Raw genomic sequence first — 24,187 nt, forward strand, 5'->3', positions numbered from 1 at the left:
TTCCCGTTCCGTGGCAGAGTCCATGACAGCGCACCATAGATTACGTGAGCGACCATGCCGACATACAGTTTGCAGGAGAAAGGGATGGAGGCCCGCACATCTCTACAGACGCAAACACTTCATATAACATGCCACAAGTTGCCAACCAAGGTCAAAGCAGACGGCGTGCCTCAAGCCGCAGAGTCTCCGCCAGCAGAACGGAAGACACGGTGCAAAGGAATAGGACGCCGAATAGAAAAAGTCAGAGGCAAATCCCCTCTCGGTCCCTTGAGACCCCCAACAGAGCCCCCAGCCAAGGCAACCCTGGCACAGGTCCCAGCACCTACTACCTCGCCAAATACCTTGCACGCACCCAGCTGGTGACTTCGGGGTTAATCAAGTTTGATGACAGGCCGGAGAATTATCGGGCTTGGAAGTCCTGCTTCCACGATGCCATATCGGGCTTAGACCTGTCGGCAGGAGAAGAGCTCGGCCTCCTTATCAAATGGCTCGGCCCAGAGTCCGCCGGACAGGCCTGCAGGATAAAAGCGGCCAATGTGGGGCAGCTGCCAGAGGGGTTGAAGAAGGCTTGGGTGAGGCTGGAAGAAAGCTACGGCTCGCCCGAAGCCATTGAAAGGGCTCTCTTTGACAGGTTGGAGAACTTTCCGAGGTTGACGAGTAAGGAACCCCAGAAGCTCCGCGACCTTGGAGATCTGCTGTCGGAACTCGAAGCCGCAAAGCAGGACGGCTACCTACCCGGTCTATCGTACTTAGACACTTCCAGAGGGGTAAGTCCCATCATTGAGAAGCTTCCATTTAACCTGCAGGAGAAGTGGATAACGTTTGGATCAAAGTTCAAGCTAAAGCACAACGTGGCATTCCCACCATTCTCTGCGTTCGTTAAATTCATCCGTAAAGAAGCCAAAGCCAGGAACGACCCCAGCTTCAACTTCCTCTCCTCCCACCCAGCACTTGCCAGAAGAGACAAGTTCGACAGACATGGAAAGACACCAATATCTGACCACAGAATGCAAGTGTCCTCAACTGAGCACACAAAGATTCAGAAGAAACCTGAGGATATGAGCAACAAGCTCCATCCTTTAAAGAGGTGCAGAAGCTTCAGGGAGGTGTCCCTGGAAGATCGGAAACAATATCTTAAAGACAACTCTATATGTTTCAGGTGCTGCTCGTCCACGAGCCATCTCGCCAAGAACTGCAAGGTGGATGCAAAATGCACTGAATGTGAAAGTGATCGGCACGTTTCAGCACTACACCCAGGCCCAGCTCCTTGGAAGTCAGAGACGCCTCCTCCCGCATCAGAGCACGGCGGGGAGAGAGAGGGAGCTGCTGGTACGGAGATTACATCCAGGTGCACCGAGGTGTGTGGAGAAGGAGTGAGCGCAAGAGCATGCTCCAAGATATGCCTCGTTAATGTGTACCCTGCAGGATGTCGCCAGGAATCTGAGAAGAAGCCATCTCAGGTGAGCACACTCAAGACTTCCATCTTGGAGAATGGTCGTCCAAGCTACCTTACCCCACGCAGTGGACAGATCCGCGTGGTGTTTGACTCCAGTGCACCATATCAGGGCATCTCTCTCAACGACGTACTCCTCACAGGGCCCGATCTTAACAACAGCCTCTTGGGAGTGCTCATGAGATTCAGGAAAGAGCCCATCGCCATCACTGCCGATATCCAGCACATGTTTCGTTGCTTCGTGGTGAGAGAAGACCACAGAGACTTCCTCCGCTTCCTGTGGTATCAGGACAATGACCCTAATAGAGACATTGTGGACTACAGAATGCGTGCCCATGTCTTTGGGAATAGCCCATCCCCTGCTGTCGCCATATACGGACTAAGGAGGGCTGCCAAGGGAGAAGACGATGACTTTGGCAGTGATGTGAGAGGGTTCATCGAACGAGAGTTCTACGTCGACGACGCACTGAAGTCATTCCCGACTGAAGCAGAGGCCATCAGTACCCTCGGACGAGCCCAGGAACTACTTGCACTATCCAACCTCAGGCTGCATAAGATAGCCTCTAACAGACCAGCAGTGATGAAGGCATTTCCCCCTGAAGATCGTGCTAAGGACGTCAAGGACCTAGACCTCTTCACTGATGACCTCCCCCTACAGCGTAGCCTAGGGGTGTCGTGGAACATAGCAACAGACACGTTCACGTTCCAAGTCCTAGACGCCAAGAAACCCTTCACACGTAGAGGAGTGCTCTCTACAGTCAACAGCCTATACGACCCTCTCGGCTTCTTAGCCCCTGTCACCATACAAGGCAGGCTGCTCCTCAGGGAACTCTCCACACGCACTGAAGAGTGGGATTCACCTCTCCCTGAAGAGATGGAAGCAGAGTGGGACAGATGGAGAGACTCACTCCAAGACTTACAGGAGATCTGAATACTTCGCTGCTATTCGTCTTTCTCTCCCTTAAATGCCCAATTCAAAGAGCTTTGTGTCTTTGCAGACGCATCCGCTAAGGCCATTGCAAGTGTGGCTTATCTGAAGGTCACCACTCAAGAAGGACAAAGCAAAATCGGCTTCGTTTTTGATAGAGGCAAGTTGGCGCCCCAGCCAGACCTCACCATACCCAGGTTGGAACTGTACGTAGCAGAACGCAACCTACCCCCTCACAGCAGTCTACGGAAGCTGCATCCTATCATCGAAACCGATGGACTGTCTCCGAGGTGGTTCTTCTTTTGTCGCCAGAGGACTCCAGTGACAAGTAGAGTTCGGACTATGTGGAGTCGTTAATGACCCCAGACGGGGAGTGTTCTGGACCGATGGACATTATGTGACATTCTGGACATTTTTACATGCAATAGCACCCTCTGGTGGCGGTTATTGTGTTAACAGTTTGTATGCTGGAAAGGTCATCTGATCTTTCTTCCTGTGTGAGGTCATTTGCCCTTTGTTCCTTTCTTCCTGTGTGAGGTCATTTGACCTTTTTTCCTTTCTTCCTGTGAGATGTCATTTGACCTTCCTACCTTTCTTCCTGTTGACCTCAGGAAGCAGTTTTGCCAGGAAGAACCTGACTTGAGTAATGGAGAATCTGCCATGAGAGGTTCCATTTACAATCCAATGTAATCTGATTTCATATGTTAGGCCAAGTGCAATATCTGTGAGTATCTTTGTTCCTTAGCATAATAGCAATGTTGTCAGAGTAATATTTTGATAATACTATGTTTATAAAAGGTTAATATTTAATAGTTACAGAAGTTAGTTCAAATGTTAGTTAGTTATACAATTAGTCTATTCTACTGTTGTAAATATGTTTATATCTTGTGTAATATCGAATGTGTAGTACTCAGTTTATGTACAAAACATACTTTGTCTTTGTTTACAGTTTCACAAATTTGTTCAAGTAAAAGCTTCAAAACAGCAACCGCTTCAGAAGAATTATTTTTGAATGAGTGTTTAACTTGCTGGATAGCTAGATAGGAGCACGTCTAGCGCGGCCAGTACAAGTGTTTTCTAAACCTATTTTTCTTTCTTGGTGAGAGAGTGAAAGGAGCCCGAGAGCTGTTTGCCATTTTTTTGTCACCTCGCATTGTGTCATGCCAACCCATGTTGCAAATTTTTTTCACCCAGTTGTCTTGCGACCTTCTCAACGCCAGACACCTTTTCATGATGAATGCTGTCTCTTTTGTGTTTCAAAACATCAAAACGCGATCAGGATCAGTTTATCGGACCTTATTTTTTAAAAGAACACTTGGTACCTTGGTGGCGCTAGCCCAGAATGGTGGCGACGTTGATGGAGATGCAAGATGGTAAATGGGGAAAATAATCTGAATGGAAATGCCTGACAGCTGAGAGGTGACCAGAAAATATCCATTTCCAAAGTATTTCAAGACGTTTGACTCAGTCGGGAAGACTACTGCCAACAACTTACTGTGTGTTGAAGAAAAATCATCTGGCAGAAAGTGTTGTCTTGTTCAGAGAGAAAGAATCGCCCCCCAGCACTAGCCTGGGTCCACACTGGGGGAAGGGGTGGAGTGGGGGGGGCGGGGGGGTGAGAGCGGAAAGAGGAAGGAAACAATTTCAATCCCCAATGGCTAGATTTTCCTCTTCGGTGTGTTTAGAGCTGCACATGCACTAGGACTGCACCCTCCCCCTCCAGCTGTGACCCCGTTCAATTCTCTTCAGCCAACTTCATTTCAGTATGGTTGGCAAACATGGCTATTTGTTCCATCTCTGTGGAGCTCAGCTTGAGGAGGAGGGAGAAGGTGAATCTGGTGCTGTTGCAGCATTAAAGAGGCTGCTGCGGCCTTAAGAAGCAAGGCTGACATTTAGGGCAATTTTAACTGAACCCGCCCATTGGGAAACTGACGATATCGGGTGCAGCGTTGGTTTTACACCCCAACCCCTTTTACACTCCATTGAAGCAATAAGCATCTTTCCAGCCACCTTGCTCTCACTGCCTTGAAAATCATTCATAACTTACTAGAGAAGTGCAGGACCTAAAGAAAGAAAGACTTGCATTTATATAGCATCTTTCACAACCTCAGGATGTCCGAAAGTGCCCTACAGCCAATTAAGTACTTCTGAAGTGTAGTCACTGTTGTAATGTATGAAACGCGGCTGCCAATTTGCGCACAGCAAGGTCCCACAAACAGCAGTGTCATAGAGTCATAACGGCACAGAAGGAGGCCATTCGGCCCATCGAGTCTGTGCCGGCTCTCTGTGGTGCAATCCAGTCAGTCCCATTCCCCCGCTCTATCCCTGTAGCCCTGCAAGTTTATTTCCCTCAAGTGCCTATCCAGTCTCCCCTTGAAAACATTGAGTGTCTCCGCTTCCACCACTTCCATCGGCAGCAAATTCCAGGTCATCACCACTCGCTGCATAAAAATTTTTTCCTCACATCCCCCCTATATCTCTTGCCCAAAACCTTAAATCTGTGTCCCCTAGTCCTTGTACCATCAACTAGTGGGAACAGCCTTTCCCCGTCTAGCCTATCCAAACCCGTCATAATCTTGTACACCTCTATCAAATCACCCCTCAACCTCCTTTGCTCTAATGAAAACAAATCCAGCTTCTCCAACTTCTCTGTCCTTGTAGCTAAGATCCCCCATCCCCGGAACCATTCTGGTAAATCTCCTCTGCATCCTCTCAAGGGCCTTCACATCCTTCCTAAAGTGTGGTGACCAGAACTGGATGCAATACTCCAGCTGTGGCCAAACCAGCGCTTTATAAAGGTTCAGCATAACTTCTCTACTTTTGTACTCAATACCTCTATTTATGAAGCCCAAGATCCCATTTGCTTTGTTAACCACTCTCTCAATATGTCCTGCCACCTTCAGGGACCTATGCACATTAACTCCCAGGTCCCTCAGTCCTTGCATACTCTTTAAAACTGTGCCATTAAGTGTATATTGCCTCTCCCTGTTCCTTTTGCCAAAATGCATCACCTCACACTTCTCTGTATTAAATTCCATCTGCCACTTGTCTGTCCATTCTGCTAGCCTTTCTATGCCCTGTTGCAGTCAATTGGTACCATCTTCACTGTTTGCCAGACCCCCAAGTTTGGTGTCATCGGCAAAATTAGAAATTCTACTCTGTATTCCAATATCCAGGTCATTTATATATATCAAAAAAAGAAGTGGCCCCAGCACTGACCCTTGGGGAACACCACTGTCTACCATCCTCCAGTCTGAAAAACAGCCATTTACCACAACTCGCTGTTTTCTGTCCTTAAGCCAATTCCTTATCCAAGTTACCACTGAACCACCTATTCCATGAGCCTCAACTTTGTCAACCAGCCTTCTGTGTGGTACTTTGTCAAAAGTCTTCTGAAAATCCTTGATTATTGTTTCTAAAATTTTACCCACCACTGATGTTAAACTGACTGGCCTGTAGTTACTAGGATTGTCCTTACACCCTTTCTTGAACAATGGTGTCACATTTGCCACTTTCCAATCCTCAGGCACCTCCCCTGCATCTAGGGAAGATTGGAAAATTATGGCAAGCTCTTCCGCTATCTCCTCCCCCAATTCCCTTAGCAACCTGGGATGCAAGCCATCTGGACTAGGCAACTTATCCACTCTAAACATACCCAGCCTTTCTAGTACATCCTGTCTATCAATTTTCACCCCTTCCATTGCATCTACCTTTTCCACTTCTACCGATATTTTGTCAGCATCCACCGCCTTAGTAAACACCGATACAAAGTACTCATTGAGTATTCTAGCCTTGCCCTGCGCCTCTAAGCATATATCACCTTCTTTGTCCCTAATAGGCCCCACCCTGCCTCTTACTGCCCACTTACTGTTTACATGCCGGTAGAAGATTGATGTGATAATGACCAGATAATCTGTTTTAGTGATGTTGGTTGAGGGATAAATATTGTCTGGGATACATGAAGAACTCCCCTGCTCTTCGAAATGGTGCCGTGGGATCTTTTATGTCCACCTGAGAGAGCAGACGGGACCCTGGTTTTATGTTTCATCTGAAAAACGGCACCTATGACAGTGCAGAATTCCCTCAGTATTGAACCCACAACCTGCAATACAGAGGGAGTGCTGCACTGTCGGAGGTGCCGTCTTTTGGATGAGACGTTAAGCCGAGACCCCATCTGCCCTCTCGGGTGGATGTAAAAGATCCCGTGGCACTATTTTGAAGAAGTACAGGGGAGTTACCCCCCCAGTGTCCTGGTCAATGTTTATTCCTCAACCAACATCATTAAAAACAGATTACCTGTTCATTTATCTCATTGCTGTTTGTGGGATTGTGCTGTGCACAAACTGGATGATACATTTCCTAAACTGCTCCTCCAAGTGATTCATTGCCTGTGAAGTGCTTTGGGAGGTTTCTGAGCTAAGTGATAAAGCTCGTGGGGGTGAATTTCTTCGCCATTCTTCAAAAATGAAGAAATTCACCCCCACGAGCTTTATCACTTAGCTCAGAAACCTCCCAAAGCACGTCACAGGCAATGAATCACTTGGAGGAGCAGTTTAGGTGAATTTCTTCACCATTCTTCAAAAATGAAGAAATTCATTGGCTGCAAAGCACTTTGGGACGTCCTGAGGTCATGAAAGGCACTAAATAAATGCAAGTTCTTTCTTTGACACCAACCTCAGTCTATTTGAGGTCAGATTGTCCTAGATCACGAGAGTTGTCCACTATTTCAGACTGTTAAATGCTTTGATGGACTCGGGTGTACAGGGCACAATTTCAAAATTTGCAGATGACACAAAACTTGGAAGTATAACGAACAGTGAGGAGGATAGTGATCGACTTCAAGAGGACATAGACAGGCTGGTGAAATGGGCGGACACGTGGCAGATGAAATTCAATGTAGAAAAGTGCAAAGTGATACATTTTGGTAGCAATATAAACTAAAGGGTACAATTCTAAAGGGGGTTGCATGAACAGAGAGACCTGGGGGTATACGTACACACATCATTGAGGGTGGCAGGGCAGGTTGAGAAAGCGGCTAAAAAAGCATACAGGTTCTTGGACTTCATAAATAGAGGCATAGAGTACAAAAGCAAGGAATTTATGATGAACCTTTTTAAAATGCTGGTCCGGCCTCAACTGGAGTACTGTGTCCAATTCTGGGCACCGCACTTTAGAGAGGGTGCAGAAAAGATTTACAAGAATGGTTCCAGGGATGAGAGACTTCATGGCGTGGACAGACTGGAGAAACTGAGGTTGTTCTCTGTAATGTATGTACCTTTAAGGGGAGAACTACTTTTTACAGCTCCTGTATACTGTAGTACTGGCAGTGACCACACCTGTATATAAACCCTGAGTAGGGATCTGTACTGTTAGTTTTTAGACTACCCTCATCCAGTAAACACCTGTTGATTGTTAATCTGCAGTCTCCGTCTGTTTATTGAAGAACACCTTACCTTAAGATTCACGGATTTAACAGGTCCCAATGTCCAAGGAATCTAAAGACCTCCCTCCTGTACCATCTCTCCAGCCACGCATTCATCTGCTCTATCCTCCTATTCCTGTACTCACTAGCACGTGGCACCGGGAGTAATCCGGAGATTACTACCTTTGAGGTCCTGCTTTTTATTCTCTTTCCTAGCTCCCTAAAACCTGCCTGCAGGACCTCATCCCTCATTTGATACCAATATGGACAATGACCTCTGGCTGTTCACCCTCCCCCCTCAGAGTGTTGCATGCATAGGTGTCTGATAGAAATTGCCTACGATTTTTATAAGGTGTGTAACCACATATGAAAAGATACAAACACACAAATAAGATGAAAATGTATGCCTTACCTTCGTGAGCTGCAAGTATCAGTATTTATTTATCGTGTGATGACTCTGCCTCGCCCCCTGCTGACAGTATGTATAAGTTCTAGAGTAACCCTCATTCAGTAAACACCTGTTGAATTGTTCCCTGCAGTCTTGTTGTCTAATTATTGAAGGACACAACATCAAGATACACGGATCTAACATTGGCGACGAGCAGATTCGAACCTACCTGCAACTCTGCATCAGCTCCCAGGGATTCGCTCCTGGAGAACAGTGGAAGAAGGCCGAGTCCAGAAGCACGGGCGTCGACCACGGGCAACCCCCCAGTCATCCAGCGGAGATTTGAGCATCGCAGGGGAGGCTGTCGAGAGCCAGGCTTGGCTTTCCAGTCACGGTGGTCCAGCGAAATGGGCTGGCAACAGGTACTGCGCAGACCCTTCCCGGACAGCGGCAGCTAGAGCCGACCGAGCGGCACAGGAAAAGGCCGAGCAGCGTTGACGGGGGAGAGAGAGAGGGTAGAGCGCACAGGGCACAGCCGGTGTTCAGGACCGAGCGGCGTCAACGGGGGAGAGAGGCGAGAGAGAGCAGAGCGCAGCCGGTGTTCAAGGGCCGAGCAGCGTCAACGGGAGAGAGGCGCGCAGGAAAACGTGCAGAGCGCAGCCGGTGTTCAAGGGCCGAGCAGCGTTAATGGGGGAGAGAGGCGCGCAGGAAAATGCGAGGCGCTGCCATTGCCACGAGGACCGCAGAGAGCAGCATTGGCAGCAGCGCAGGAGCAGCGCACGAAACCCACAGGGCGTTGCCATTTGCCACGAGGACCGCCGAGAGCGGCGTTGGCAGCAGCACGGGAGACGCCATTTTAAGCCGCAGCGGGGAAGAAAGGAAAGCGCGGGAGACGCCATTTTAAGCCACAGCGGGGAAGAAAGGAAAGCGCGGGAGACGCCATTTTAAGCCAGTCTAACCACACCCAAAAATGCCGAAGAGTGGCAGTATCACAGCGTTCGACAATGAAGTTGAAGATTGGACGACATATGTCGAACGCATAGAAGTATACTGCAAGGCGAATGAAGTGCCAGATGACAAGAAAGCGCTGGTATTGTTGAATTCAATGGGTGCAAAAACGTATGGCTTACTACGAAACCTAGTAACCCCAGAGAAGCCAGTAGAAAAGGATTTTGAAAACATAGTGTCAATCCTACAGGACCACTTAAACCCCACACCGCTGCTGATAGTAGAAAGATTTAAGTTTCACAAAAGGAACCAGCATAAAGATGAAAGTAATGCTGAGTATTTAACGGAACTGCGCAAGCTATCGAAACACTGCCAGTTTGGAACGGGACTAGCAGATACTTTAAGGGACAAGTTTGTGTGTGGGCTTCAAAGTGAAGGAACCCAGAAATGGCTTCTATCAGAAAAGGATCTTACGCTGGACAAGGCTTTCAGCATTGCAGTATCACACGAAGCAGCAGCACGGGGCACGGCAGAGATACAACGGAGACCGCAAGAATATGGCACAAATGAAATGTCATACGGAACAGTGAAGTGCTATCGCTGCGGCAGAACAACACACGACCATAATGATTGCTGGTTCAAGGACAAAATGTGCAGACAGTGTGGAAAAGTAGGACACATAGCAAGAGTCTGCAGGTCGGGAAAGAAAACCAGCAGCAAGAAATCTCCACAGGAGAAGTACAAGAAGGTACATAAGGTGACGGAGAGTAGTTCAGACAAACAGAAAAGTGATACAGACTCCGGAAGCAAGGAGCTGGGTTGTCTGAAACTACATAATGTGATCAAAACGGAGGATCACCAAACTATCTGGGTCACGCTCAAGATAGCAGGAGTCCAAGTGAAAATGGAATTGGACACAGGATCAGCCCTAACAGTCATAAACCGAAGGGACTACAAGCGGCTATTCTCACATATACCCTTGAGAGATACAAAGATTGTCTTGAAGACGTACACGGGGCAAAAAGTCTACCCCAAAGGAAAAATAAGGGTGAACGTTATATATAACGGCAAGGAAACACCAAAAATGGACCTATATGTATTGCCAGATGGAGGACCACCACTACTAGGACGTGAATGGATCCGGAAGATACAGCTGGATTGACATTCCATACAAGCACTGACTGTAGATGCCAAAAAGGATGATGACGTCACACCTGGACGACTGTCAAAAATGCAAACTGACGCACAAGAAGTGTTCCAGGAGGGACTCGGAACACTAAAAGGCATAACAGCGACGATCAAAATAGAGGAAAATGCAAGCCCAAAGTTTTTTAAGGCCAGACCGGTACCTTATGCGATCCGCCCAGCCGTCGAAGCAGAGCTGGAAGGTTTGGAACGTTCAGGAGTACTGTCCAAAGTGGACTGGAGCGAGTGGGCTACACCCATCGTTCCTGTAATGAAGAGGTCGTTGAGTAATACGCCTGGGGAACCAAAGAAGGTTCGCATCTGTGGGGACTTTAAGGTGACAGTGAACCCAGTCCTTCACACTGTACAATATCCGCTTCCGCGGATTGAAGATATTTTCGCCTCGCTATCTGGAGGGAAACGCTTCACTAAGATTGATCTGGCCCAGGCGTACCTGCAAATGGAGGTAGAAGAAGCCTCGAAACAGTACCTCACGATCAACACTCATAAAGGTCTCTACCAATACAACCGGCTGGTGTTCGGGGTAGCATCAGCTCCGGCTAATTGGCAAAGGGCAATGGAACAAGTCCTGCAAGGGATTCCAGGGACCCAGTGTTATTTGGACGACATCCTGGTCACGGGCAAAAAAGACAGTGATCACCTCGCCAACCTGGAGCAGGTGCTCACTAGATTGAAGGAATATGGGCTCCGAGCTAATCGCCACAAATGCGAGTTTTTCCAGAAGCAGATCTCGCATTGTGGCCACGTTATTGATAAAGAGGGGTTACATAAGTCCCCTGAAAAGATTGAGGCAGTAGTCAAGGCTCCAGCACCGGAAAATGTGTCACAACTGAGGTCGTTCCTCGGGCTGGTGAACTACTACCATAAGTTCTTGCCGAATTTGTCTACCATACTACACCCACTGAACACCCTCCTGCAAACGGGGGTACCATGGAAGTGGAGTGACAAATGTAAATGAGCTTTCCAGAAGAGCAAAGCATTGATCACATCAAAAGAGGTGTTGGCTCATTTCAACCCAGCACTACCAATTTGGTTGGCGTGTGATGCATCACCCTATGGCATTGGAGTGGTGCTGTCGCACAAATTCCCGGACGGCTCGGAGAGGCCAGTAGCCTTTGCGTCTCGGTCACTAACCTCAGCCGAGCGTAACTACGCCCAGATTGACAGGGAGGCCCTCAGCCTAGTGTGGGGAGTGAAAAAGTTCAATCACTATCTGTACGGGCAGAAGTTCACCTTGCTGACTGACCACCAACCACTTGTCTCCATCTTTAATCCAAAGAAGGGCGTTCCGGTGATGACTGCGCAACGGCTACAAAGATGGTCCCTTTTTCTAGGGGCGCACCAATATAAAATCGAATATAAGGGCACGAAACAGCATGGAAACGCTGATGGACTATCACGCCTGCCACTGCCTACTGCGGAGGAAGCACCAGCAGTGGATCCTGTCGAAATATTTCATTCGACTATAATTGAATGCTTGCCAGTAACTAACGCTGATATAGAGAAGGAGACCCGAAATGACCCGACACTGTCTCGGGTATATGATTTGACGGTGAAGGGATGGCCAGCACATGGCGACTCACTGTTGCCAGCATTCTCATCCAGAAGAGAACAGCTGTCAGTATGCCAGGGGACCTTGATGTGTGGATCCCGAGTGGCAATTCCACCCAAGTTAAGGGAGAGAGTGCTCAATGAGCTTCACGAAGGTCATCTGGGAGGGGTGAAAATGACAAGCCTTGCTAGGGCTTATGTGTGGTGGCCGGGGATCGATCAGCAAATCGAGGACCTGACAAAGAGCTGCTCAGGATGCCAGAAGGTCCAAAATGCACCACCACATGCCCCTCTACACCCATGGGAGTGGCCCTCATCTCCATGGCAACGGGTGCATATTGATTTTGCTGGTCCATTCATGGACTCAATGTTTTTAATGGCCTTGGATGCGCACTCGAAATGGCCTGAGGTCATCAAAATGTCCTCCACCACCACGGAGAAAACTATTGCAGTCCTACGGACCATTTTTGCCAGGAACGGCTTGCCAGAGCAGATTTGCTCTGATAACGGACCACAGTTTGTGTCCGAAGAGTTTCGAAGATTTATGAAAAGGAATGGGGTAAGGCATTACACATCCGCCCCGTATCATCCAGCCACAAATGGATTGGCTGAGAGGTTCGTACAAACCTTTAAGAAGGCAATAAAGGCTATGTACAATGACAACATTCCGCTGCAGCACAAGGTGGACAATTTCCTGTTCGCCTACCGGAATGCGACACATGCAGTCACCAACCAGGCCCCGGCCATAATGTTCTTTAACCGAAGGTTGAGATCTCGTCTGGATTTGCTCAGAGCAAATGTACGAAGAGATGTTGAGAGTAAGCAATTCCAGCACATCAATGAGAAGCCGACAAGGAGCTTCAATGTAGGGCAACCAGTTTTGGCCCGCGACTACTGAACAGAGAAATGGCAACCAGGAACGATATGCACACGGCAGGGGCCGCTACTGTACACAGTGGATGTTGGGGAGAACATTGTGAGACGCCATGCTGACCAGATCCTAGAGTCACAGGAACGAGTCAACCCCATGTCTCGGCCATACGTACCTGGTGAGGAACCCGACGTACAGGTCGCATCTACCTCAGAAACAATAGCATTGGAAGCTGATGAATCAACTGACGACGGGGTGTTAGAATCGCCTCCGCACCAAGAGCGAGACACTCGGGAAAGGCGTTATCCAGAAAGATTCAGGAAGCCTCCCCAAAGACTGAATTTATAAATAGACTATTTTCAGTTAATGTTGCATGTTAAAAGTGTTAATTGTAATTAGTTTGATATTTAATTGTTAAATGAGTGTTATGGTACTGTTAATCTAAAAGGGGAGGAATTGTAATGTATGTACCTTTAAGGGGAGAACTACTTTTTACAGCTCCTGTATACTGTAGTACCGGCAGTGACCACACCTGTATATAAACCCTGAGTAGTGATCTGTACAGTTAGTTCTAGAGTAACCCTCATTCAGTAAACACCTGTTGAATTGTTCCCTGCAGTCTTGTTGTCTAATTATTGAAGGACACAACATCAAGATACACGGATCTAACATTCTCCTTAGAGCAGAGAAGGTTGAGAGGAGATTTGATAGTGGTGTTCAAAATCATGAGAGGTCCAGACAGAGTAGATAGAGAGAAACTGTTCCCATTGGCGGAAGGGTCGAGAACCAGAGGACACATAATTAAGGTGATTGGCAAAAGAACCAAAGGCGTCATGAGGAAAAACTTTTTCACGCAGCGAGTGGTTAGGATCTGGAATTCACTGCCTGAATGGGTGGTGGAGGCAGACTCAGTCATGGCTTTCAAAAGGGAATTGGATAAGTACCTGAAGGAAAGAAATTTGATGGGGTGCGAGGAAAGGACGGGGGAGTGGGACTAGCTGAAGTGCTCTTGCAGAGAGCCGGTACGGGCTCGACGGGCTGAATGGCCGCATTCTGCGCTGTAACCATTCTATGATTTTATGATTTATAGATCGGGTTGGTGTGGAGCTTGGTGTATTGACACTTCACACTTGGGTTGCGTGACATTTTGCCTGAGGGGGTTGCAGGCTAAGAAGGAGGGTGTTTTGGACTGGCTCACCACTGCTTCACTGCTGTGGTTCTACCGGGGCCATCAACATAAGATAGTCACTAATAAATCCAATAAGGAATTGAGGAGAAACTTCTTTACTCAGAGAGTGGTTAGAATGTGGAAATTGCTACCACATGGAGTGGTTGAGGCAAATAGTCTCGATGCATTTAAGGGGAAGTTAGATAAACACATGAGGGAGAAAGGATATGTTGATAGGGTGAGATGAAGAAGGGTGGGAGGTGGGTCATGTGGAGCAGAAGCCCCGGCATGGACCAGTTGGGCCGAATGGCCTGTTTCTGTGCTGTAGATTTGATGTAATTCTGACTGAAGAGGCGAGAGTGCTGCCACAATAATCTTTACACACCCTTCCTCCCCCTGCACGTATTCATTCCTTCACTTACAGGCACATATGTAGTGAAACCACCAGAGCCTCGTGTGATCAATAGTGCTTGGTTGCTGCGCCTGTTCTTCCCCCTGACTGAGGAATTCTTTCTCAGGCCTGGATTGCACTCCATTTGATCGCACTCAGGTGGTAACTTCCTTGTCTTTGGTTGGGGAAACGTCTCGCAACCAAAGACAAAAATGTGCCACCTCAGTCCCCAAGGCTCCTACTGGAAGGCATTAGTCAGTCACTTCAGAACCTGTCACTATTTCAAAGAAGAGTAGGGGAGTTCTCCCCGGTACCCGGGCCAATATTGTTGGACGACCAATGGCAGGAGTGTGGCGACGGGAGGCCATTTAATTCAACTTCCGGGAATACGTCCAACCAGAGTTGGCAACCCTACTGTGGAGCGATGTCTCTGGGTGTGATTGGAGGGGTTGTGGAGCGATGTCTCGGGCTCTACCTCATTACCACTTCTCTCGGCCCCTCCATGGTCTCTAAGTTGTCTGACTGTTTGTCCGACATACAGTTCTGGATGAGCAGAAATGTTCTCCAATTAAATATTGGGAAGACCGAAGCCATTGTTTTCAGTCCCCACCACAAACTCCGTTCCCTATCCACTGACTCCATCTCTCTCCCTAACATCTGTCTGAGGCTGAACCACACTGTTTGCAACCTTGGGGTCATATTTGACCCGGAAATGAACTTCTGACCACATATCCGCAGCGTAACTAAGGCCATATATTTCCACGTCCGTAACATCACCCGTCTCCGCCCTTGCCTCTGCTCATCCGCCGCTGAAACCCTCATTAATGCCTTTGTTACCTCTAGACTTGACTATTCCAACGCACTCCTGGCTGGCCTCCCACATTCTACCCTACGTAAAATTGAGGTCATCCAAAACTCGGCTGCCCGTGTCCTAACTCGCACCAAGTCCCGTTCACCCATCTCCCCTGTGCTTGCTGACCTACATTGGCTCCCGGTTAAGCAACGCCTCGATTTCAAAATTCTCATCCTTGTTTTCAAATCCCTCCATGGCCTCACCCCTCCCTATCTCTGTAATCTCCTCCAGCCCCACAACAGCAGCAACGCCCCCCCCCCCCAAGATATCTGCGCTCCTCTAATTCTGCGATCCTGAGCATCCCTGATTATAATCGCTCAACCATTGTCGGCCGTGCCTTCTGTTGCCTCGGCCCTAAGTTCTGGAATTCCCAGCCTAAACCTCTCTGTCTCGCTACCTCTCCTTCCTCCTCTAAAACGCTCCTTAAAACCTATCTCTTTGACCAAGCTTTTGGTCATCTGCCCTAATTTCTCCTATGTGACTCGGTGTCAAATTTTTTGTCATTTAATACTCCTGTGATGCGCCTTGGGGCGTTTTACTATGTTAAAGGTGCTATATAAATACAAGTTGTTGTTGTTTGTCGGGGCTGTGGAGCAATGGCTCAGGGTGTGATTGGAGGGGCTGTGGAGCGATAGCTCGGGGTGTGATTGGAGGGGCTGTGGAGCGATGGCTCGGGGTGTGATTGGAGGGGCTGTGCAGCGATGGCTCGGGGTGTGATTGGAGGGGCTGTGGAGCGATGGCTCGGGGTGTGATTGGAGGGGCTGTGGAGCGATGGCTCGGGGTGTGATTGGAGGGGCTGTGGAGCGATGGCTCGGGGTGTGATTGCGGGGGCTGTGGAGCGATGGCTCGGGGTGTGATTGGAGGGGCTGTGGAGCGATGGCTCTGGGTGTGATTGGAGGGGCTGTGGAGCGATGGCTCGGGGTGCGATTGCCGGGGGCTGTGGAGCGATGGCTCGGGGTGCGATTGGAGGGGCTGTGGAGCGATGGCTCGGGGTGCGATTGCGGGGGCTGTGGAGCGATGGCTCGGGGTGCGATTGGAGGGGCTGTGGAGCGATGGCTCGGGGTGCGATTGGAGGGGCTGTGGAGCGATGGCTCGGGGTGCGATTGGAGGGGCTGTGGAGCGATGGCTCGGGGTGCGATTGGAGGGGCTGTGGAGCGATGGCTCGGGGTGCGATTGCGGGGGCTGTGGAGCGATGGCTCGGGGTGCGATTGGAGGGGCTGTGGAGCGATGGCTCGGGGTGCGATTGGAGGGGCTGTGGAGCGATGGCTCGGGGTGCGATTGGAGGGGCTGTGGAGCGATGGCTCGGGGTGCGATTGGAGGGGCTGTGGAGCGATGGCTCAGGGTGCGATTGGAGGGGCTGTGGAGCGATGGCTCGGGGTGCGATTGCGGGGGCTGTGGAGCGATGGCTCGGGGTGCGATTGCGGGGGCTGTGGAGCGATGGCTCGGGGTGCGATTGCGGGTGCTGTGGAGCGATGGCTCGGGGTGCGATTGCGGGGGCTGTCGCTAGGTGCGATAGCTCGGCCTGTGATTCGGGAGCCTGTTGCCATGGCTGGCAGTGTGCAGTCGCGCCGGGGCCGCTGGCGGTTCGCGATCCCAGGCTGATCCCGTTGATTTTACCCCCCCACCACGGTGTGTCTTCCTCCTGCCTATCAGTGCTTGATTGAAACGGTGGCAGCCCCGGGTGCGGGTGCCGGGCTGGAGTGAGTTCCTTGGAGTCGGGTCGCGGGAGTTGGTGCCGGCATGGAGCCGCTGGACGGGGCGGAGCGGCTGGAGCTGCTCTCGGCGCCGGGGATGGAGGAGACCGCGCTCGACCCGGTGGAACGGATTTTACTGGAGTCGGTGTGTCAGCAACAGGGCTGGATCCGAGTGTACGGTGAGGGAGCCCCGATGGAGGGGAGGGGCAATGGAGGGGAGCGAGCGAGGGGGCAATGGAGGGGAGCGAGGGAGAGGGTGGAGAGCGAGGGAAGGGGCAGTGGAGAGGAGCGAGGGAGGGGGCGAGGAGACCGAGGGAAGGGGCAATGGAGGGGAGCGAGGGAAGGGGCAATGGAGGGGTGGGGGCAATAGAAGGGGAGGAGAGAGGAGTGAGGGAGGGGGCAATGGAGGGGAGCGAGGGAGGGGGCAATGGAGGGGAGCGAGGGAGGGGGCAATGGAGGGGAGCGAGGGAGGGGGCAATGGAGGGGAGGGGAGCGAGGGAGGGGGCAATGGAGGGGAGGGGAGGGGCAATGGAGGGGAGGGGAGGGGAGGGGAGCGAGTGATGGGGCAATGGAGGGGAGGGAGGGAGGGGGCAATGGAGGGGAGGGAGGGAGGGGGCAATGGAGGGGAGGGAGCGAGGGAGGGAGGGGGCAATGGAGGGGAGGGGCAATGGAGGGGAGGGGAGCGAGGGAGGGGGCAATGGAGGGGAGGGGAGCGAGGGAGGGGGCAATGGAGGGGAGGGGAGCGAGGGAGGGGGCAATGGAGGGGAGGGGAGCGAGGGAGGGGGCAATGGAGGGGAGGGGAGCGAGGGAGGGGGCAATGGAGGGGAGGGGAGCGAGGGAGGGGGCAATGGAGGGGAGGGGAGCGAGGGAGGGGCAATGGAGGGGAGGGGAGCGAGGGAGGGGCAATGGAGGGGAGGGGGAGCGAGGGAGGGGCAATGGAGGGGAGGGGAGGGGAGCGAGGGAGGGGCAATGGAGGGGAGGGGAGGGGAGCGAGGGAGGGGGCAATGGAGGGGAGGGGAGGGGAGCGAGGGAGGGGGCAATGGAGGGGAGGGGAGCGAGGGAGGGGGCAATGGAGGGGAGGGAGGGAGGGGCAATGGAGGGGAGCGAGGGAGGGGGCAATGGAGGGGAGCGAGGGAGGGGGCAATGGAGGGGAGCGAGGGAGGGGGCAATGGAGGGGAGGGGAGCGAGGGAGGGGAGGGGAGCGAGGGAGGGGGCAATGGAGGGGAGCGAGGGAGGGGGCAATGGAGGGGAGGGGAGCGAGGGAGGGGAGGGGAGCGAGGGAGGGGGCAATGGAGGGGAGGGGAGGGGAGCGAGGGAGGGGGCAATGGAGGGGAGGGGAGCGAGGGAGGGGGCAATGGAGGGGAGGGGAGCGAGGGAGGGGCAATGGAGGGGAGCGAGGGAGGGGGCAATGGAGGGGAGCGAGGGAGGGGCAATGGAGGGGAGCGAGGGAGGGGGCAATGGAGGGGAGCGAGGGAGGGGGCAATGGAGGGGAGCGAGGGAGGGGGCAATGGAGGGGAGCGAGGGAGGGGGCAATGGAGGGGAGCGAGGGAGGGGGCAATGGAGGGGAGCGAGGGAGGGGGCAATGGAGGGGAGCGAGGGAGGGGGCAATGGAGGGGAGCGAGGGAGGGGGCAATGGAGGGGAGCGAGGGGGGGAGCGAGGGAGGGGGCAATGGAGGGGAGCGAGGGAGGGGGCAATGGAGGGGAGCGAGGGAGGGGGCAATGGAGGGGAGGGAGGGGGCAATGGAGGGGAGGGGAGCGAGGGAGGGGCAATGGAGGGGAGCGAGGGAGGGGGCAATGGAGGGGAGCGAGGGAGGGGGCAATGGAGGGGAGCGAGGGAGGGGAGCGAGGGAGGGGAGCGAGGGAGGGGGCAATGGAGGGGAGCGAGGGGGGGAGCGAGGGAGGGGGCAATGGAGGGGAGCGAGGGAGGGGGCAATGGAGGGGAGCGAGGGAGGGGGCAATGGAGGGGAGCGAGGGAGGGGGCAATGGAGGGGAGCGAGGGAGGGGGCAATGGAGGGAGCGAGGGAGGGGGGGAGGGGGCAATGGAGGGGAGGGGAGCGAGCGAGGGAGGGGGCAATGGAGGGGAGCGAGGGAGGGGGCAATGGAGGGGAGCGAGGGAGGGGGCAATGGAGGGGAGCGAGGGAGGGGGCAATGGAGGGGAGCGAGGGAGGGGGCAATGGAGGGGAGGGGAGCGAGGGAGGGGGCAATGGAGGGGAGGGGAGCGAGGGAGGGGGCAATGGAGGGGAGGGGAGCGAGGGAGGGGGCAATGGAGGGGAGGGGAGCGAGGGAGGGGCAATGGAGGGGAGGGGAGCGAGGGAGGGGCAATGGAGGGGAGGGGAGCGAGGGAGGGGCAATGGAGGGGAGGGGAGCGAGGGAGGGGGCAATGGAGGGGAGGGGAGCGAGGGAGGGGCAATGGAGGGGAGCGAGGGAGGGGCAATGGAGGGGAGCGAGGGGGGGAGGGGGCAATGGAGGGGAGGGGAGCGAGGGAGGGAGGGGGCAATGGAGGGGAGCGAGGGAGGGGGCAATGGAGGGGAGCGAGGGAGGGGGCAATGGAGGGGAGGGGAGCGAGGGAGGGGGCAATGGAGGGGAGGGGAGGGGAGCGAGGGAGGGGGCAATGGAGGGGAGGGGAGCGAGGGAGGGGGCAATGGAGGGGAGGGGAGCGAGGGAGGGGCAATGGAGGGGAGGGGAGCGAGGGAGGGGCAATGGAGGGGAGGGGAGCGAGGGAGGGGGCAATGGAGGGGAGGGGAGCGAGGGAGGGGGCAATGGAGGGGAGGGGAGCGAGGGAGGGGCAATGGAGGGGAGCGAGGGAGGGGGCAATGGAGGGGAGCGAGGGAGGGGGCAATGGAGGGGAGGGGAGCGAGGGAGGGGAGGGGAGCGAGGGAGGGGGCAATGGAGGGGAGGGGAGCGAGGGAGGGGCAATGGAGGGGAGGGGAGCGAGGGAGGGGCAATGGAGGGGAGGGGAGCGAGGGAGGGGGCAATGGAGGGGAGGGGAGCGAGGGAGGGGCAATGGAGGGGAGCGAGGGAGGGGGCAATGGAGGGGAGCGAGGGAGGGGGCAATGGAGGGGAGCGAGGGAGGGGGCAATGGAGGGGAGCGAGGGAGGGGGCAATGGAGGGGAGCGAGGGAGGGGGCAATGGAGGGGAGCGAGGGAGGGGGCAATGGAGGGGAGCGAGGGAGGGGGCAATGGAGGGGAGCGAGGGAGGGGGCAATGGAGGGGAGCGAGGGAGGGGGCAATGGAGGGGAGCGAGGGAGGGGGCAATGGAGGGGAGCGAGGGAGGGGGCAATGGAGGGGCGCGAGGGAGGGGGCAATGGAGGGGAGCGAGGGAGGGGGCAATGGAGGGGAGGGGAGCGAGGGAGGGGGCAATGGAGGGGAGGGGGCAATGGAGGGGAGGGGGCAATGGAGGGGAGGGGAGCGAGGGAGGGGGCAATGGAGGGGAGGGGAGCGAGGGAGGGGGCAATGGAGGGGAGGGGAGCGAGGGAGGGGGCAATGGAGGGGAGGGGAGCGAGGGAGGGGGCAATGGAGGGGAGGGGAGCGAGGGAGGGGGCAATGGAGGGGAGGGGAGCGAGGGAGGGGGCAATGGAGGGGAGGGGAGCGAGGGAGGGGGCAATGGAGGGGAGGGGAGCGAGGGAGGGGGCAATGGAGGGGAGGGGAGCGAGGGAGGGGGCAATGGAGGGGAGGGGAGCGAGGGAGGGGGCAATGGAGGGGAGGGGAGCGAGGGAGGGGGCAATGGAGGGGAGGGGAGCGAGGGAGGGGGCAATGGAGGGGAGGGGAGCGAGGGAGGGGGCAATGGAGGGGAGGGGAGCGAGGGAGGGGGCAATGGAGGGGAGGGGAGCGAGGGAGGGGGCAATGGAGGGGAGGGGAGCGAGGGAGGGGAGGGGAGCGAGGGAGGGGGCAATGGAGGGGAGGGGAGCGAGGGAGGGGGCAATGGAGGGGAGGGGAGCGAGGGAGGGGGCAATGGAGGGGAGGGGAGCGAGGGAGGGGGCAATGGAGGGGAGGGGAGCGAGGGAGGGGGCAATGGAGGGGAGCGAGGGAGGGGGCAATGGAGGGGAGCGAGGGAGGGGGCAATGGAGGGGAGCGAGGGAGGGGGCAATGGAGGGGAGCGAGGGAGGGGGCAATGGAGGGGAGGGGAGCGAGGGAGGGGGCAATGGAGGGGAGGGGAGCGAGGGAGGGGGCAATGGAGGGGAGGGGAGCGAGGGAGGGGGCAATGGAGGGGAGGGGAGCGAGGGAGGGGGCAATGGAGGGGAGGGGAGCGAGGGAGGGGGCAATGGAGGGGAGGGGAGCGAGGGAGGGGGCAATGGAGGGGAGCGAGGGAGGGGGCAATGGAGGGGAGGGGAGCGAGGGAGGGGGCAATGGAGGGGAGGGGAGCGAGGGAGGGGGCAATGGAGGGGAGGGGAGCGAGGGAGGGGGCAATGGAGGGGAGCGAGGGAGGGGGCAATGGAGGGGAGCGAGGGAGGGGGCAATGGAGGGGAGGGGAGCGAGGGAGGGGGCAATGGGAGGGAGGGGGCAATGGAGGGGAGCGAGGGAGGGGGCAATGGAGGGGAGCGAGGGAGGGGGCAAGGGAGGGGAGCGAGGGAGGGGGCAATGGAGGGGAGCGAGGGAGGGGGCAATGGAGGGGAGGGGAGCGAGGGAGGGGGCAATGGAGGGGAGGGGAGCGAGGGAGGGGGCAATGGAGGGGAGGGGAGCGAGGGAGGGGGCAATGGAGGGGAGGGGAGCGAGGGAGGGGGCAATGGAGGGGAGCGAGGGAGGGGGCAATGGAGGGGAGCGAGGGAGGGGGCAATGGAGGGGAGGGGAGAGAGGGAGGGGGCAATGGAGGGGAGGGGAGCGAGGGAGGGGGCAATGGAGGGGAGGGGAGCGAGGGAGGGGGCAATGGAGGGGAGGGGAGGGAGGGAGGGAGGGGGCAATGGAGGGGAGCGAGGGAGGGGGCAATGGAGGGGAGGGGAGCGAGGGAGGGGGCAATGGAGGGGAGGGGAGCGAGGGAGGGGGCAATGGAGGGGAGGGGAGCGAGGGAGGGGGCAATGGAGGGGAGGGGAGCGAGGGAGGGGGCAATGGAGGGGAGGGGAGCGAGGGAGGGGGCAATGGAGGGGAGGGGAGCGAGGGAGGGGGCAATGGAGGGGAGGGGAGCGAGGGAGGGGGCAATGGAGGGGAGGGGAGCGAGGGAGGGGGCAATGGAGGGGAGGGGAGGGAGGGAGGGGGCAATGGAGGGGAGCGAGGGAGGGGGCAATGGAGGGGAGGGGAGCGAGGGAGGGGGCAATGGAGGGGAGGGGAGCGAGGGAGGGGGCAATGGAGGGGAGGGGAGCGAGGGAGGGGGCAATGGAGGGGAGGGGAGCGAGGGAGGGGGCAGTGGAGGGGAGGGGAGCGAGGGAGGGGGCAGTGGAGGGGAGCGAGGGAGGGGGCAGTGGAGGGGAGCGAGGGAGGGGGCAGGGGAGGGGAGCGAGGGAGGGGGCAGTGGAGGGGGGCAGGGGAGGGGAGCGAGGGAGGGGGGAGGGGAGCGAGGGAGGGGGCAGTGGAGGGGAGGGGAGCGAGGGAGGGGGCAGTGGAGGGGAGCGAGGGAGGGGGTAGTGGAGGGGAGGGGGCAGGGGAGGGGGTAGTGGAGGGGAGGGGGCAGGGGAGGGGGTAGTGGAGGGGAGGGGGTAGTGGAGGGGTGGGGGCAGGGGAGGGGGTAGTGGAGAGGTGGGGGCAGGGGAGGGGGGAGGGGAGGGGGCAGTGGAGGGGAGGGGCAGGGGAGGGGGCAGTGGAGGGGAGGGGGAGCGAGGGAGGGGGCGCGAGGGAGGGGGCGCGATGGAGGGGAGGCGAGGGAGGGGGCGCGATGGAGGGAGGCGAGGGAGGGGGAGCGATGGAGGGGGGCGATGGAGGGGGCGCGATGGAGGCGCGAGGGAGGGGGCGCAAGGGAGGGGGAGCGATGGAGGGGGCGCGATGGAGGGGAGGCGAGGGAGGGGGCGCGATGGAGGGGAGGCGAGGGAGGGGGCGCGATGGAGTGGAGGCGATGGAGGGGAGCGAGGGAGGGGGCGCGAGGGACGGGGCGCGATGGAGGGGGGCGAGGGAGGGGGCGCGAGGGAGGGGGCGCGAGGGAGGGCGCGAGGGAGCGGGCGCGATGGAGGGGGCGCGATGGAGGGGAGCAAGGGAGGGGAGGGAGGGGGAAATGGGGTGAAACAATGGAGGGGAGAGGGAGGTGGCGCGAGGGAGCAGATGAGCGAGGGAGGGGGCAGTGGAGTGGAGCGAGGGTGGGGGCAATGGAGGTTGGAGCGAGGGGGCGAGCAAGGGAGGGAGTGAGGGAGGGGAAGGAGTGGGTGAGGGAGAGGGGAAGGAGGGGGTGAGGGAGAGGGCAATGGAGGGGAGTGAGTGAGGGGGCAATGGTGTGGCGAGGGAAGGGGCAAAGGTGTGGTGACAGGGCCGGGGCAATGGGAGGTGATGGAGGAGGAATATGGGAAGGTGCAATGGATGGGGGAGTGGGAGGGGGCAATGGAGGGGGAGAGGCAGGGGGATGGGGTGAGGGAGGGGCAATGGGTGGGGGGTGAGGGAGGGGCAATGGGTGGGGTGTGAGGGAGGGGTAATGGGTGGGGTGTGAGGGAGGGGTAATGGGTGGGGGGTGAGGGAGGGGCAATGGGTTGGGGGGTGAGGGAGGGGCAATGGGTTGGGGGGTGAGGGAGGGGCAATGGGTTGGGGGGTGAGGGAGGGGCAATGGGCTGGGGGTGAGGGAGGGGCACTGGGCTGGGGGTGAGGGAGGGGCAATGGGTTGGGGGGTGAGGGAGGTGCAATGGGTTGGGGGGTGAGGGAGGGGCAATGGGTTGGGGGGTGAGGGAGGGGCAATTGGTTAGGGGGTGAGGGAGGGGCAATGGTTTGGGGGTGAGGGCGGGGACAATGGGTTGGGGGTGAGGGCGGGGACAATGGGTTGGGGGTGAGGGCGGGGGCAATGGGTTGGGGGTGAGGGCGGGGGCAATGGGTTGGGGGTGAGGGCGGGGGCAATGGGTTGGGGTGAGGGAAGGGCAATGGGTTGGGGGTGAGGGAGGGGGCAATGGGTTGGGGGTGAGGGAGGGGTCAATGGATGGGGGTGAGGGAGGGGGCAATGGGTTGGGGGGTGAGGGAGGGGGCAATGGGTTGGGGGGTGAGGGAGGGGGCAATGGGTTGGGGGTGAGGGAGAGGCAATGGGTTGGGTGAGGAAGGGGCAATGGGTTGGGGGGTGAGGAAGGGGCAATGGGTTGGGGGTTGAGGAAGGGGCAATGGGTTGGGGGGTGAGGGGGCAATGGGTTGGGGGGCGATGGGTTGGGGGGTGAGGGAGGGGCAATGGGTTGGGGGTGAGGGAGGGGCAATGGGTTGGGGG

General features: G+C 56.3%; 1 protein-coding gene across 1 annotated transcript in view; it reads left to right on the top strand.

Annotated features, from left to right (window-relative positions):
- The first annotated feature begins 16,695 nt into the window (after positions 1 to 16,695).
- rasal2 (RAS protein activator like 2) overlaps positions 16,696 to 24,187 on the top strand; it is a 496,897-nt gene continuing 489,405 nt past the window's right edge. The window contains exon 1 of the mRNA XM_085982240.1: positions 16,696 to 17,052. Within this exon, the coding sequence (XP_085838366.1) occupies positions 16,920 to 17,052 (133 nt within the window). The 5' untranslated portion in view covers positions 16,696 to 16,919. The remainder of the gene's footprint in view (positions 17,053 to 24,187) is intronic.

This window comes from Somniosus microcephalus, chromosome 3 (assembly GCF_052327205.1).
Source record: "Somniosus microcephalus isolate GS21.2 chromosome 3, FLI_Smic_1.0, whole genome shotgun sequence".
In the NCBI taxonomy this organism is placed as follows: domain Eukaryota; kingdom Metazoa; phylum Chordata; class Chondrichthyes; order Squaliformes; family Somniosidae; genus Somniosus; species Somniosus microcephalus.